The sequence below is a fragment of the Hevea brasiliensis genome, chromosome 11, assembly GCF_030052815.1.
Source record: "Hevea brasiliensis isolate MT/VB/25A 57/8 chromosome 11, ASM3005281v1, whole genome shotgun sequence".
NCBI lineage: Eukaryota > Viridiplantae > Streptophyta > Magnoliopsida > Malpighiales > Euphorbiaceae > Hevea > Hevea brasiliensis.
Genome location: NC_079503.1, coordinates 82,683,251 through 82,696,483, shown reverse-complemented (window position 1 = coordinate 82,696,483; position 13,233 = coordinate 82,683,251). Strand labels below are relative to the sequence as shown.

General features: G+C 33.5%; 1 protein-coding gene across 1 annotated transcript; it reads right to left on the bottom strand.

Annotated features, from left to right (window-relative positions):
- Positions 1 to 2,084: 2,084 nt before the first annotated feature.
- Positions 2,085 to 5,581, bottom strand: LOC110654859 (pyruvate kinase, cytosolic isozyme). Its single transcript, XM_021810989.2, has 3 exons — positions 4,971 to 5,581; positions 3,376 to 3,837; positions 2,085 to 3,082 (listed from the first exon to the last, which is right to left on the bottom strand). Exons 1-3 carry the CDS (start codon positions 5,211 to 5,213, stop codon positions 2,270 to 2,272), a joined length of 1,518 nt encoding a protein of 505 aa, XP_021666681.2. The 5' UTR covers positions 5,214 to 5,581; the 3' UTR covers positions 2,085 to 2,269.
- Between the last annotated feature and the right edge of the window lie 7,652 nt (positions 5,582 to 13,233).

The window sequence follows — 13,233 nt, the reverse complement described above, 5'->3', positions numbered from 1 at the left end:
CCTGGAGGTTCATCAATTTGAAGTATGGTTTATTCCAATTTGGTGTGAGAAGGAGAGGAATGATAAAGTAATATATATATATATATATATATATATATATATATATATATATATATATATATATGACTTTTATTCATAAGACGAGCAAGAATCTCTATCAGAAACACATAAATTGTCCATGAAGTAGAGCAACAAAATAAAATAAAACAGTAATCAAAATAAATTCTTTGAAACCAAATCAATTTATGTGAAAGTCTTGCGAATAAGGTATGTGCAATTTAAATTTGAAGCTCACTTCTTTGTTTCTTCGTCTACCATATGAATGGAGTCTAAACAATAAAAATTTGCATTTATTTTTATCTTTTAATTTTTAAATATTCTAAACGCAGGTCTACCATGGTAATATAAATTAAGAAAGAACATTTTTCTCATGCAACTGCAATAGGAATTAGAGACAATCACCCATCTTAGGATAATTCACGTATAAAATTCAATTTAAATAAATTTTATAATATGTATCTTATTTTTATAATATATGAAAAGTAAAATAGATTTTCACTCTATTTCACCCTTATTTATTACAAAGGCAGATTTAATTTAGTGAAAATGTTCTTGGTTTTTTAATAATCAAACTTATTTTATTACATGAATTGAATTGAAAGTCTATAAAATGAACGATTTAAAATATTTAAAACTAGATTAACACTCACCCCTATGGCAAGATTTTATTTATTTTATAAATTAAAAATTTTATAAAATAATTAAAATTTTTTTCCAATTATATAATACTATAATTTGATGAGAACCGAATTTTTGAATAATTAAAGTAGAAGCATATTGTATGCTAAAAGGTAGAGGTGAGTGTCAGTGTTTAGCAATATAAGCAGCAGTCACTTTGCGCATTGCACATCTTATTTATTATTTATTTGATAATATAATTTAATATTTATTTTTTGTATTTTAAAATTATATTATAAAATTTAATTAATAACAAAATTTTTAATTATTTAACGTTAAATATAATTTAAATTTATATTAAAGTTTTAAATAAATATATATCTAACAAAATTAAATTTTTATTTTAAAATAATTATTAATTATTTTTTTATAAATATTTCTTTATAAGAATGTAATAATAATTATTTTTAATAATAATAAATATAATAATAAATACTTAAAAAATAAAATTTCAAATATTATGCTAATAATAATAATAATTATTATTATTTTTAAAGATTTCATAATTATTTGTTTTCACTGTCTTCTATAAGTGTTGTCGTTATATATATATATATATATATATATATTATTTTTAATCCTACTATAATTATGATGCATCTTATAATAAAATCCATATATAAAATATTCTTTTTAATCATTATAATTTAGAAGTGAAAGTAAAATTTTTGAGGTTTGGTCGTTTTAGGGGTTTGGGTTCCTGGGGTCTGTTGGGCTTCGTGTGGTGTTCCTTCTGAGCTTCTGCTTTAAGTACCGAGATCAAGCTGGGTACAGATGGTTTGAATTGCAGTGTTGAGATGGTTGGGCAGCATCTTCATCTCTTTTGCCTCTCGATCGAGGTGGGTTAGACTGTTGCTTTGGTTGGGGCTGTCTATATGCACTGGGCTTGCTCTCTGGGCCCTTAATTGTAATGATTTTCTTGCTTTTGGGCCGTTGTTGTATCTCTTGCCTTGGACACATTTGCATATAAAAAATATGAGCGAATAATAATAATAATAATAACAATAGCCTTGGCAAAATCGTTGAGGGAGATGAGAATGGAGTCGATTTGCTTACTTCAATCATACGGCCAAGATACATGAATTGTATCTTGCTTGGAATGTTGGGTTATTCAGGCTGCATCAAGTTCAAAACAATGTTTTCTTCTACAAGGTATTGAATTCAACGTCTGATTTGTGAATGTCCAAAACTCCCATAGTCCATGGAGTTGAAAGGAAATCTTGGAATATTCAGACTACTTCTATCTAGAGGGTCAAGGACTAACTTATGTATCAATGTCACTGACTTTGAAATACATGCTAGCACAGGCCATTAATTATAAAATCAAAAATTGAAGCAACCAAGCATTTGAAGATCTACGCACTACACCGTTGATTCCCCATCAAAATGATAACTGAGGTTCATTTCAAAACAGGAAAAAAATGGATGAAGATAAAAGGAGAAAAACAAGCTGACATTATCAGCAACATCTTTCATCACATTCAATTAAGGAGAAGCAAAAAGCTGAAACAAAAGTTATATGATAAGATCATCACTTGACAGTAATAATCTTGATTATGGATGCAGTTCCAACTCGGTGTAAAGCCACAACAGAATCTCCATTCTTACATAGTCCTTTTGTCTTGGCATGTTGAATGGCAAAGTCCAAAGCTTCTTCTGTTGTCTCAGCATGAGAAGCCCTAGCAGATCCTGCATATAAAACAGGTACCAACCCACGAAAAATAAGGCTATGCCTTGCAGGAGCTTCATCACTGCAGGACCAATCAAAGGAATCGGTCTTAATCTCAGGTACAACCACAGATAAAATAGGCATGCCAGGTCGGTATTTAGCTACCAGTTTTGCAGTACTTCCTCCCCTGGTTAAGACCAATATAAGGGATGCTTTTGCTGAATTGGCTGTTCTAACAGCAGAAGATGCTAGACTCTCCAATGGGCTCATGGGCACAGGTGAGTGTTGCATGATTCTTTTGAAGACGTCACCATAATCAAGTGTGCTTTCCGCTTCTATGCATATTTTTGCCATTGTCCGAACAGCCAGTTCTGGGTATGCTCCAGCAGCTGTTTCACCACTAAGCATCACACAGTCAGAACCATCAAGAACAGCATTGGCAACATCAGTGGCTTCAGCTCTAGTTGGTCGGGGTGACTTGATCATGGACTCCAACATCTGAGTTGCAGTAACTACCGGTTTTCCTTGAATATTGCACTTGTAGATCATCACTTTCTGTGCTAGAAAAATCTTTTCAATTGGAATTTCCATTCCAAGGTCACCACGTGCAACCATGAATGCATCTGAATTTGCTAAAATTTCATCAAAATTTGCAACCCCTTCTTGGTTTTCAACCTAATAAATGGTTTAAAAGTAAAGGCCAGCAAAACATGAGACTCTAGAAGGCAACCGTTTGTACAAACAATAAATTACAATAAAACAATTCATAGTAGTTTATTCCAAAATTTCCAAACATACGAGAATTCTATCTCCAAACAAGCCTTCGATACTGACAAATTCATGGTCAAGTCAATCAAAATAGCAAAAAATTTAGAGCAACCATTTAAGTAAATGCTTGATTCTAATTTCTCACTATGTGCAACATCACCAACAAGATTAGAAGCGATTCAGAGACACAATTGATATACCTTTGACATGAGAAGGATATTCTTAGCATGTTCTCCGAGCAATTTCCGTACTTCCACGAGATCTGAGCCTTTTCGTACAAAAGATAGAGCAATCATGTCAATATGATTCGGAATTCCCCACATCAAAATATCTTCCTTGTCTTTGTCTGTCAAAGTTGGAAGATCCACTATCACTCCAGGAAGATTAACATTTTTCCTCTCACCGAGAACTGCAGAGTTCTCACACCGACATTGAACCAAACCTGCTTTTATGTCACATGATAAAACTGTAAATGAGATTGTGCCGTCTGCACAAAGTATAACCATCCCAGGCTTGACATCCACAGCCAATTTTTTGTAGCTCATGCAAATCATATTCTCATCGCCTTTTATGCTGTAGTCAGTAGATATAGTGATTTCTTGACCCTGCTTAAGCTGAATGGGTTTGCCATCCTTCAAGAACCCAGTTCGAATTTCTGGTCCCTGTTATGTACAAAATGAACAACTTGAGAGTCTACAGGATTAATTAGCTTTTAGATAAAGAGCCCAAAATGGAATAAATTAAAAGGGAACCATAAAATGATGTCCATAAAAGAAGGATCACGATTTTCTTCCATTTTCAAGAAAGAAAAATAGAGCATGCCAAAATGGTTTATTTAGATACATTTCACTAAATATGTGTCTTTAATTATCTCTCTTATTTGGTCTTTGTCTGCTGTAGCTTTTCTAGATTCTAATTCTACCAAAGAACAATTCTCAATACAGTTCTATTTTGTGAAGCTCCTTTTTAGATTATCATCTACAGGAGCTGCTTAGAAATGCACAATTACCAACTACTTCAATTAGAATGCGCCATGTGTGTTTAGAAATTACATGTCAAAGGAATTTTTAATGTTGAACAACCTCAAACTTAAAATCTTCTACCAGAATAAATACAAATTACATTTAACACACACACACACACACACACACACACAGAGAGAGAGAGAGAGAGAGAGAGAGAACAATACCGACATATACATCTGTTTGTACTTGATTGAACTCTGTATTCCAATAAGTAAACAACTTTTCTACTTGGAATTGATTATTCAAGTGTTGCAACTTACTGATTTAAAAATGGGGGGGATGATCGTGAAGGACAAATTTATTGCAGAAAACACAATATGCAATTTGACATCACAAAAGCAGGGAAGTTCCTGCATCTGGGATAATGAAACAGAGAAGCATAATTTTCTAAAAATAAAAACTGATAAATATAGTACTAATTGGTATATTCAAGACAGCAAAAAACAAACTGACACCTGATTCAAATAAACAACCAGCAACTCTCCCAGTTTCACAAAGGAAACTGGAAATAAAGCCTCCCAGAAATCCCAAAAATCCTGATCAGATAATAATAAAATACAAATGAACCAAAAATAAAAATACCCAGTCGCAGAGAGTTCCAAATAAAGACACGCATACTACATCCACAGGTAACACATACAGCAATATCGAGATAGGAAAAATCTATATCGATCCATGAAAAGTGATATGCAGTATACTAAAATGCAAAAATCCCAAATAAAAGTGAAAGACAATAAAAAAAGGTTATACACAAAAACACACATTTATACCTTGGTGTCAAGCATGACAGCACAGAGAATACCAGTGTTAACCATGGCGGCCTTGAGATTGTCAAGGGTTTCCTGGTGGTACTCATGAGATCCATGAGAAAAGTTGAAGCGAGCGACGTTCATGCCTGCCCTCAAAAGCTTTTCGATCATAGGCACAGATCTGGATGCGGGTCCAAGCGTGCAAACAATCTTCGTCTTGGGCTTCTTCTCCATGAGCACAGCCTCTGCTTCGCCGTTGTTCATTTCAGATATCACTCAAATATGACTATATATTCACAAAAAGGGGGAGAAGAAAAAGACCCTGATTGTGATTGCAGAAGATCGACAGACAACTTTACACGTGACAACTGAGAAAGAAAAATGAAATGCAATTGGCTTGGAGACTTGGAAAGTGAAAGAAAAGAGGTGGGTTATGGTTTTGTAAAGGGAAAGGTTTGATTTTTGGGAAAATATAAATACAAGAACACGAAAGGTTTGATTTCTTGAGGAAGAAGACGTAAAAGCAATGAAATTGGATTCTAGACCTTCAAAAGTTGAATATTTTGCCTTTACAGGGCAGGCAGTGTTTGGTTTGGAAGAAATGGCTGGCAGTTTTCATATGGCTTGGTCAACCATATCGAGGTTCATATATATTATGGCTAATTATACGATACTAAAAAAAAAATCATTTTAAAAAAAATAATTATTAAAATATTTAAAATTTTTATTTTATGAAATACATAATTAATTACTGAATAATAAAATTCAAAATTTTCTCATTTCAAATATGCTTATATAATGATATAAAAAAATATAACGTTTATTTACAATTTTGTATTTATAATACTCAATTTGGCTTTTGGATATGATTATAAGACATCTAATATACATAAATAAAATAAGTCATTTGACTTTTTAAAAATTTCTATGTGACATTTTAATAAGCTAAATTAATATAATTTAAAAAATAATAAAAATAATCTATCAACAAATTTATTTCAAATTTTGACAATTTAATGTATTAAATTAATATAATTTAAAAAATAATAAAAATAATTTTTTAACAAACTTTTTTCAAATATTAAAAATTAAAAATTATATATTTTTATATTTTCTATAATCAAACATAAAATTGTATTGGTTGTTGTTAATTTAAAAAATAATATGTTAATAATTAGTATGAAATATTTAAAATAATTAGTTTTCTTAAATAAAACTAAGTTTGAAATTTCAATTTAACTTAGTATAAAAGAAGTGATATACGCCAAAGCCATCGATTAGAAATACTACTGATTTGGTTGGTTTAATTAATGCTTGAGTGATGGCATTGCCTACCTTGGTCTCATGTTGATAAAAGTAAAAAACTAGTCTTACTTTGATGTCAAAAACTTAAAATTTGTCACTTTTTTTCTCTTAATTGCTGTGAAACTGATATTCTTTGTAAATGTAGATTTTCAAGTTTTGTAGAATAAAGCATAGATTGAATCAAAGTTCATGTGTCATCTTCATGAAATGAATACATTATTGTAGACATTGTGCTTTTGGATTGAAACTTGTAGCGATATTCTTTCATAAAAAAAAAAAAAAAAATTTACTAGTGCTTTGTTGTTTGCATGTTTAATATTTTAATTATACTTCTTTTTTTTACATCATATACATATATATGATCTAATTTTAATTATATCATATAAATATTTTAATTATAATACTTTCATTTTTATATTTTTAATGTTTTTTCTAAACATATTTTATAAATTATTTTATAATCTAATTTTAATTTAATTTAAATGATTGGTTTTAAATATTAATATCAAATCAATTAACTAAATATATTATTTCATTATTGTTAACCTTGGTTATAAGATTTAATTTAGTTATTATTAATTTGATTATTATTATTATTATTATTATTATTATTATTATTATTATTATTATTATTATTATTATTATTGAAGTGTTTCATTTTAATTTAATCTAACTATGTTAAGTAGGCTTGGACCTAATTGAAGAGGAAGAAAAAAACCCAAATGAAAGGACAATGAAAGTTTAAGGATTAATAAGAAAGTAGAAATTGAAAAAAAAAAAAACAAAATTTCCATCAACTACTTCTCCTCCCCCCCACCTTCCCAACTACGTTCCTTCCCCCACTCCTATCTTTCTTTCTTCCTTCGGCCAGGGGCCAAACCACCGCCAGCCAACATCTCCAACCACCACCCTCGCTACTAGCAATCTCTAGCGACGTCCCAACAGTGAGATTCGGCAGCCAAAAATGCGAGGATGGAGAAAGAGAGGAGAGAGAAACTTTGGTTTTTCTTTTTTTCAATGATTTGCACATCGGACAGTAGATTTGAAACTAGTGTTCGACTCCCCTCCCTCCAAACTTTCTTTTCCAACTAACCATGCCTGGAATGGTAGTGTTTTCGGTGAGGTGGAAGAGAGAGAAAGCAATGATTTTTTGGCTATTTTTTCTACAATTCGACTGTTAGATCAGTGATCTGAGACCACCGTTGAATTCAGAGTGACAAAATCTTCGAGATATGACTAACTCCACTCCGATCAAATACCGTTTGAAAAATGCGATTGTTGGACGGTTCAAATCGCTTAATGAGATTTTCAACCCTTTTTAATACCCGTAAATTAAATATAATTATATGATAATTATTATCAATTTATGGGCTTTGTTTAGATGCAATCGGATCAGCGATAGCTCACGGACACTTGAGACAGAGTTTTCGGCCTGGTCTAGATGTTCAGCGGACTGTCCCAGAAAGGAGTCGTGTTTACAGTTATTTCCAATATTTTCTGACATTCCAGACGCATTACAGGTAGCAGAATTCACAAAGGTAGTTCCTAACTTAAGTTGGGTAGCTTGTGCTTTGATTAAGTTAGCTTGTTAAATCTGTAAAATATTCCTGGCTTAGAAAAATTTAGTAAAGTGACTTTAATTAATATAAGGACAATGTAGAGGACCTCCAGAAATATTTTCATAATTTTTGAAGTGCTAAAAATAAATATTTAAATTATATAAGGTTAGGGGTCTGAGCTAGAGTTTGGCTGATTGAACCTAGATTAGGTGTCTTGTAGGCCCCGAATGGGCATTATAATTGTTGTGGTGGGCTTGAGACTCTGTGTGTTGCTGTTACTGAGTTTTCTTATAGGGGGTTAAGTCCAGTTATAGGGAGACTCTACCGAAATTTCAGTATGACTTTAGGAATTATTCTTGCTTCTTTAATTAAATTAATTGTTTAATTTTGTCAGTTTTTTTATAGAGGTCAGTGTGCATGTTTAGGTAATCGATGCCGGCCGTCTTCTTCTTCTAGCTGGACCAGCTGCAGTCAAGTCGATCAGTCTGTAAGTTGAATATTGATTATTTTTGTAATTTCAATATTAATTATATATCTGGCATGTTCATACATTCTATAAATAATTAATTATGTACATAAATAGTTAATATATTAGGGGTATTTTGGTTGTCGCATATTTAATTATTATTATTTATTTGTGATTGCCGCCTTGAGGATAATTTGGAGAGCTGTGTGTGTGTGTGTTGGCATGAGTATGGTGTGTATATGGATATGGGTAGGACGGGTAGTCGCTGCTGGAGCTTGACTCGCTGGGACCCGATTCTTATATATATGGATAAGTCGGGATGAGCACGTCTTTGAGTTAATCACGTTAGCCCCCACACTGGGATTATTAAGCGAAAGTCCGACTTGAGTTGACCTTGCTAGCAGGTATTAAATTAAGATAGTTGTATAGGGGATTAGCTCCCATATATATATATATATATATATATATATATGTATTGATGTAATACACTGAGTGTGTGAGTAGTGTAACAACCCAATTTTTCTAACAAAATATATTTTATTTTTCTTTTATTGACCTGATAATCTATTGATATTTTATTTATGAATTTAAATTAATATTTTTACAATGGTAATTTTTGTTAAATAGGTATCATTTTGTTTTTCATATATTATTATTATTATTATTATTATTATTATTATTATTATTATTATTATTATTATTATTATTATTATTATTATTTTAAATTGAAAGCTAAAATTTTAAAGAATTAAAAATTTGGACTTAAGTGAATAACTCATAAAACTTGAGGGACTAATTTTGTAATTAGAAGTAAAAAAAAAAAAAAAACCCAAAAACACACCCGACCCCCCCCCCCCCCCAGCTCCCTTCTTTTTCTCCTCGACTCTCCCTCCTCCCTCTCATTTTTCTCCTTGCCGGTGAGGGACCCCCTGCCAGTGACCACTCCAGCGTTGACCAGTCGACCTCCAGCAGCCATGGACGCTGGCCAAAGCTCCTCCAGCCATTTGAATGAAGGGAGAAAAGAGAGGAACCCGTGCAATGGGGAGAGGACCATCCAAGGCTGTTTCCGGCCATCTCCAACGACGGAAAGATAGGGGACGCCTGTAGCAAGCTTCTGGCAGCACTGGGTTCCTCGTCCAACCAAGACTCGCCAGTTTTAATGGAGTTTTCTGGCAAGAAACGAAGAGAGAGAAGGAGGAGAGAGAAGGTAATGGTAGAGGCTTTCCGGCCACTTTTCTGGCAATCCGACTGTCGGATCGAAAATCCGAGGCCACCAATGGACTCAGGACGATGAGATTTTCGAGATAGGACTGGTCCCGCTCTGATCGGACACCGTTTGAAAAAGGCGATAATCAAACGGTCTAGATTGCTTGGTGAGATTTTCAAACTTTTTCTATTCCCAAGATTTAAAAATAATTTTATGATAATTATTAACAAAATTTAAACTTAATTTAGGTGCGATCGGATGGAGGATAGCTCACCAGCGTTGGGACCATAGTTTCAGCCAGATTCGGCTACCCAGCGGCCTGTCTCAGAACGTGATCGATATTATACTCAATCCTAGCATTTTCAGACGTTCTGGATGCATTCCAGGTGTCAGAATTGACATAGGTAAACCCAAACTCCAAGTTGCTCATTTTCAGCTAATACCGATTTAGAATAAAATTCATAAAATATTCGTGGATGATCAGAAAATTATAATTTCTTTTGCAATAGCCTTATAATATTATTAAGGACTGCGGGGCAAGATTTTAGAATTTTTAGAGCTCGTTCGGGTAGTTTTTGCAAAAGGACTAGCTATGGGGGCTAAATTGTAATTTTTCAAATTGTAGATTGTTGACTGTTTGGGTGGGCCCAGAAGGGGCCTTGTGATGTGATTGAGTTGTGATTGTGTGATTAGCAGATATAGAAGTGTATTTTGAAGTCTTTTTTTCAGGTTGGGTAGGTCCTAGGTATAGGAAAAACTCTACCGGATTTTCGAAATGAATTAGGCTGTCTGTTGCTTCTTTAGAATTTTATTTTGACTTAGTACTAATAAATTTATAATTTAATTATTAGGTGATCGATGTCAACTATTTTTCTCCATTCAGCAGCCACAATAGTCCTCGGTGTACTGTGAGTAAAATATTAATTTTAATTATAATTTCAATATTATTATATGTTCAAGCATGCCCATGCATCACTTATAAATATGTATTTATGAAGTTAAACACTAGGCACGTTTTATGTTGCATTCATAATTGTTAAAGTGCCATGGATGTTATTATGGTAATTTGGAGCAGTGTTCGTGTCACGACCCAGGGATGGGGTTGGGACGTGCTTGTTCAACCAGCTACGCACTGGGGTGAAAACTTCGTGTCCCACATCGGAAACGGGAAGAAAAGATTTGGGCCATATATGTGGGAGCCTTCCTCACCTGGTTAGCGCGCTTTTGGGAATGAAACCTCCCAAGGGACAAATCCGTGAGGCCCATGGGCCAAAGCGGACAATACTAACTGGAGAAGGATCGGGCTGTTACAATTTGGTATCAGAGCCGGACTCCCTCTAGTACGGTGTGTGGTGCGAGGACGCACCAGGCGGAAGCTGGTGGACTTGTCACGACCCAGGGATGGGGTTGGGACGTGCTTGTTCAACCAGCTACGCACTGGGATGAAAACTTCGTGTCCCACATCGAAAACGGGAAGAAAAGATTTGGGCCATATATGTGGGAGCCTTCCTCACCTGGTCAGCGCGCTTTTGGGAATGAAACCTCCCAAGGGACAAATCCGTGAGGCCCATGGGCCAAAGCGGACAATACTAACTGGAGAAGGATCGGGCTGTTACAGTTCGTGAGTTGGCGTGCGTGTGGTATGGTGTTGCCTATGGACAAGACGGGTAGACACGGCTTAAGATCTTCGCTGAGACCTGGTCCTTCGGGGTAGACACGGCTTGAGTTCTTCGCTGGGACCCCGATTTGGTTTATTAAGCGAAAGTCCGGCTTGAGTTCTTTGCTGGCACAGGTTGGATTAAGAGGGTTGTATAGGGGATCAACTCCAATATATGTATTATTTGACAGTGTTGGGTGTGTGAGTGCTCCAAATTACCTTTTTGCTGTTATGATGTGAAAATATTGACGATGTTGCATTTCACTCTATAGGGTGCATTAGCTTTAGATAGCTATAGAGATTATGGTTAAAATTGATATTTTACTCTCTCAGTCGAACACTCACTCCTGTTCATTATTTTTTCCAGGTTATAGGAGGATATTTGTTGTGATTAATCTGCTTTTCTTCTTCGCAAGTCGTCTATTAATGTTTGTATAATTCTGTTAACTACTAGAATTTTTGCATGTATTAGAAATATTATTTGATTTGGGTCTGTAATATAATTTGTCATGTTGGACCTGTAAACTTATTATATGCATGTCTGTTGGACTGGATGAGGGAGCTGAGCTCCCATTTGACTTTATGTTACTATGAGTATGTGGAGGGTGAGCTGAGCTCCCCAATTGATTATATATTGTGTTTACAGGTCGGGTGAGTAAAAAACTTTCCGTTAAAAGGTACATTTTATGGCCGGACTCTGTCCGGTTGAATTCTTGAAATTGGGCCCAAATGGGCTTAGAGTTGGGATGAGAAATAGTTAGGCTTACTACGGGCCTTTAGGCTGGCCCAGGTCCTAGTGCCGGTCCGGTCCATAGGTTGGGTCGTGACAAGTAGCTTCAAATTAATTTCTCGTGTGGATATTAGCTGAATTATTTATTTTATGTGTTGAATGTGCATTTCATGATAGAACTATACTATTTTTAGATAATTATAGAAATTACATCGATAATCAATATCTAAACTCTTTGAGTCGAATGCTCATTTTTATTCAAATATTTTTTCCAAATTGTAGGAGGAGCAAATTTATTTTTCGTGTTTAACCTGCATTTTCCTCCACAGGTTGGACTTCTTCTCCATGAGCACAGCCTCTGCTTCGCCGTTGTTCATTTCAGATATCACTCAAATATGACTATATATTCACAAAAAGGGGGAGAAGAAAAAGACCCTGATTGTGATTGCAGAAGATCGACAGACAACTTTACACGTGACAACTGAGAAAGAAAAATGAAATGCAATTGGCTTGGAGACTTGGAAAGTGAAAGAAAAGAGGTGGGTTATGGTTTTGTAAAGGGAAAGGTTTGATTTTTGGGAAAATATAAATACAAGAACACGAAAGGTTTGATTTCTTGAGGAAGAAGACGTAAAAGCAATGGAATTGGATTCTAGACCTTCAAAAGTTGAATATTTTGCCTGTACAGGCCAGGCAGTGTTTGGTTTTGAAGAAATGGCTGGCAGTTTTCATATAGCTTGGTCAACCATATTGAGGTTTATATATATTATGGCTACTTGTACGATACTAAAAAGAAAAAAAAATTCATTTTTTAAAAAATAATTGTTAAAATATTAAAATTTTTATTTTATGAAATACATAATTAATTCTAAAAATAGACATTTTTATTTTCACATAAATCAAGAGAGCATGACTAACATGTTAAAGCAATAAATAATTAAACTTTTGGATGACTGTGAGACATTATATAGTAATGGTAAAATTGTTATTAATTTATCTAAAAAAAAGTTATTAATTTATTATAAGTTAAAAGTCATTATTATATTTATTTTAAAGATAATACTCTCTGTCCTATAAAAATAAACTTAATTTTATTTTCATATAGATTAAAAAAATATGATTAATATAGTTCAAACAATAAATTTTATTTTATCTTTTGCTAAAATACCATCCACTCATAATTCTTTTAAAATTAAATAACTCATGTTACTAAATTAAATAACTCATCCAGCTTATTTCTAAAAAAAAAAATCAAATGACTTGAAAACTAATTAGGACTTCAACTGTATAGGAGTTCTGAATTTTTTGGACTGAAGCATATGATGAAACCATATGCAACTCTCATAGCAAAAACCACTAA

Bases quoted from the DNA above. Each gene is read 5' to 3' on its own strand.
- LOC110654859 (XM_021810989.2), bottom strand. From the start codon at position 5,213: ATGAACAACGGCGAAGCAGAGGCTGTGCTCATGGAGAAGAAGCCCAAG. The intron at 3,838-4,970 runs GTATAAATGTGT...TGTACATAACAG, and splicing joins CTGTCATGCTTGACACCAAG to GGACCAGAAATTCGAACTGG. The intron at 3,083-3,375 runs GTATATCAATTG...ACCATTTATTAG, and splicing joins ATATCCTTCTCATGTCAAAG to GTTGAAAACCAAGAAGGGGT.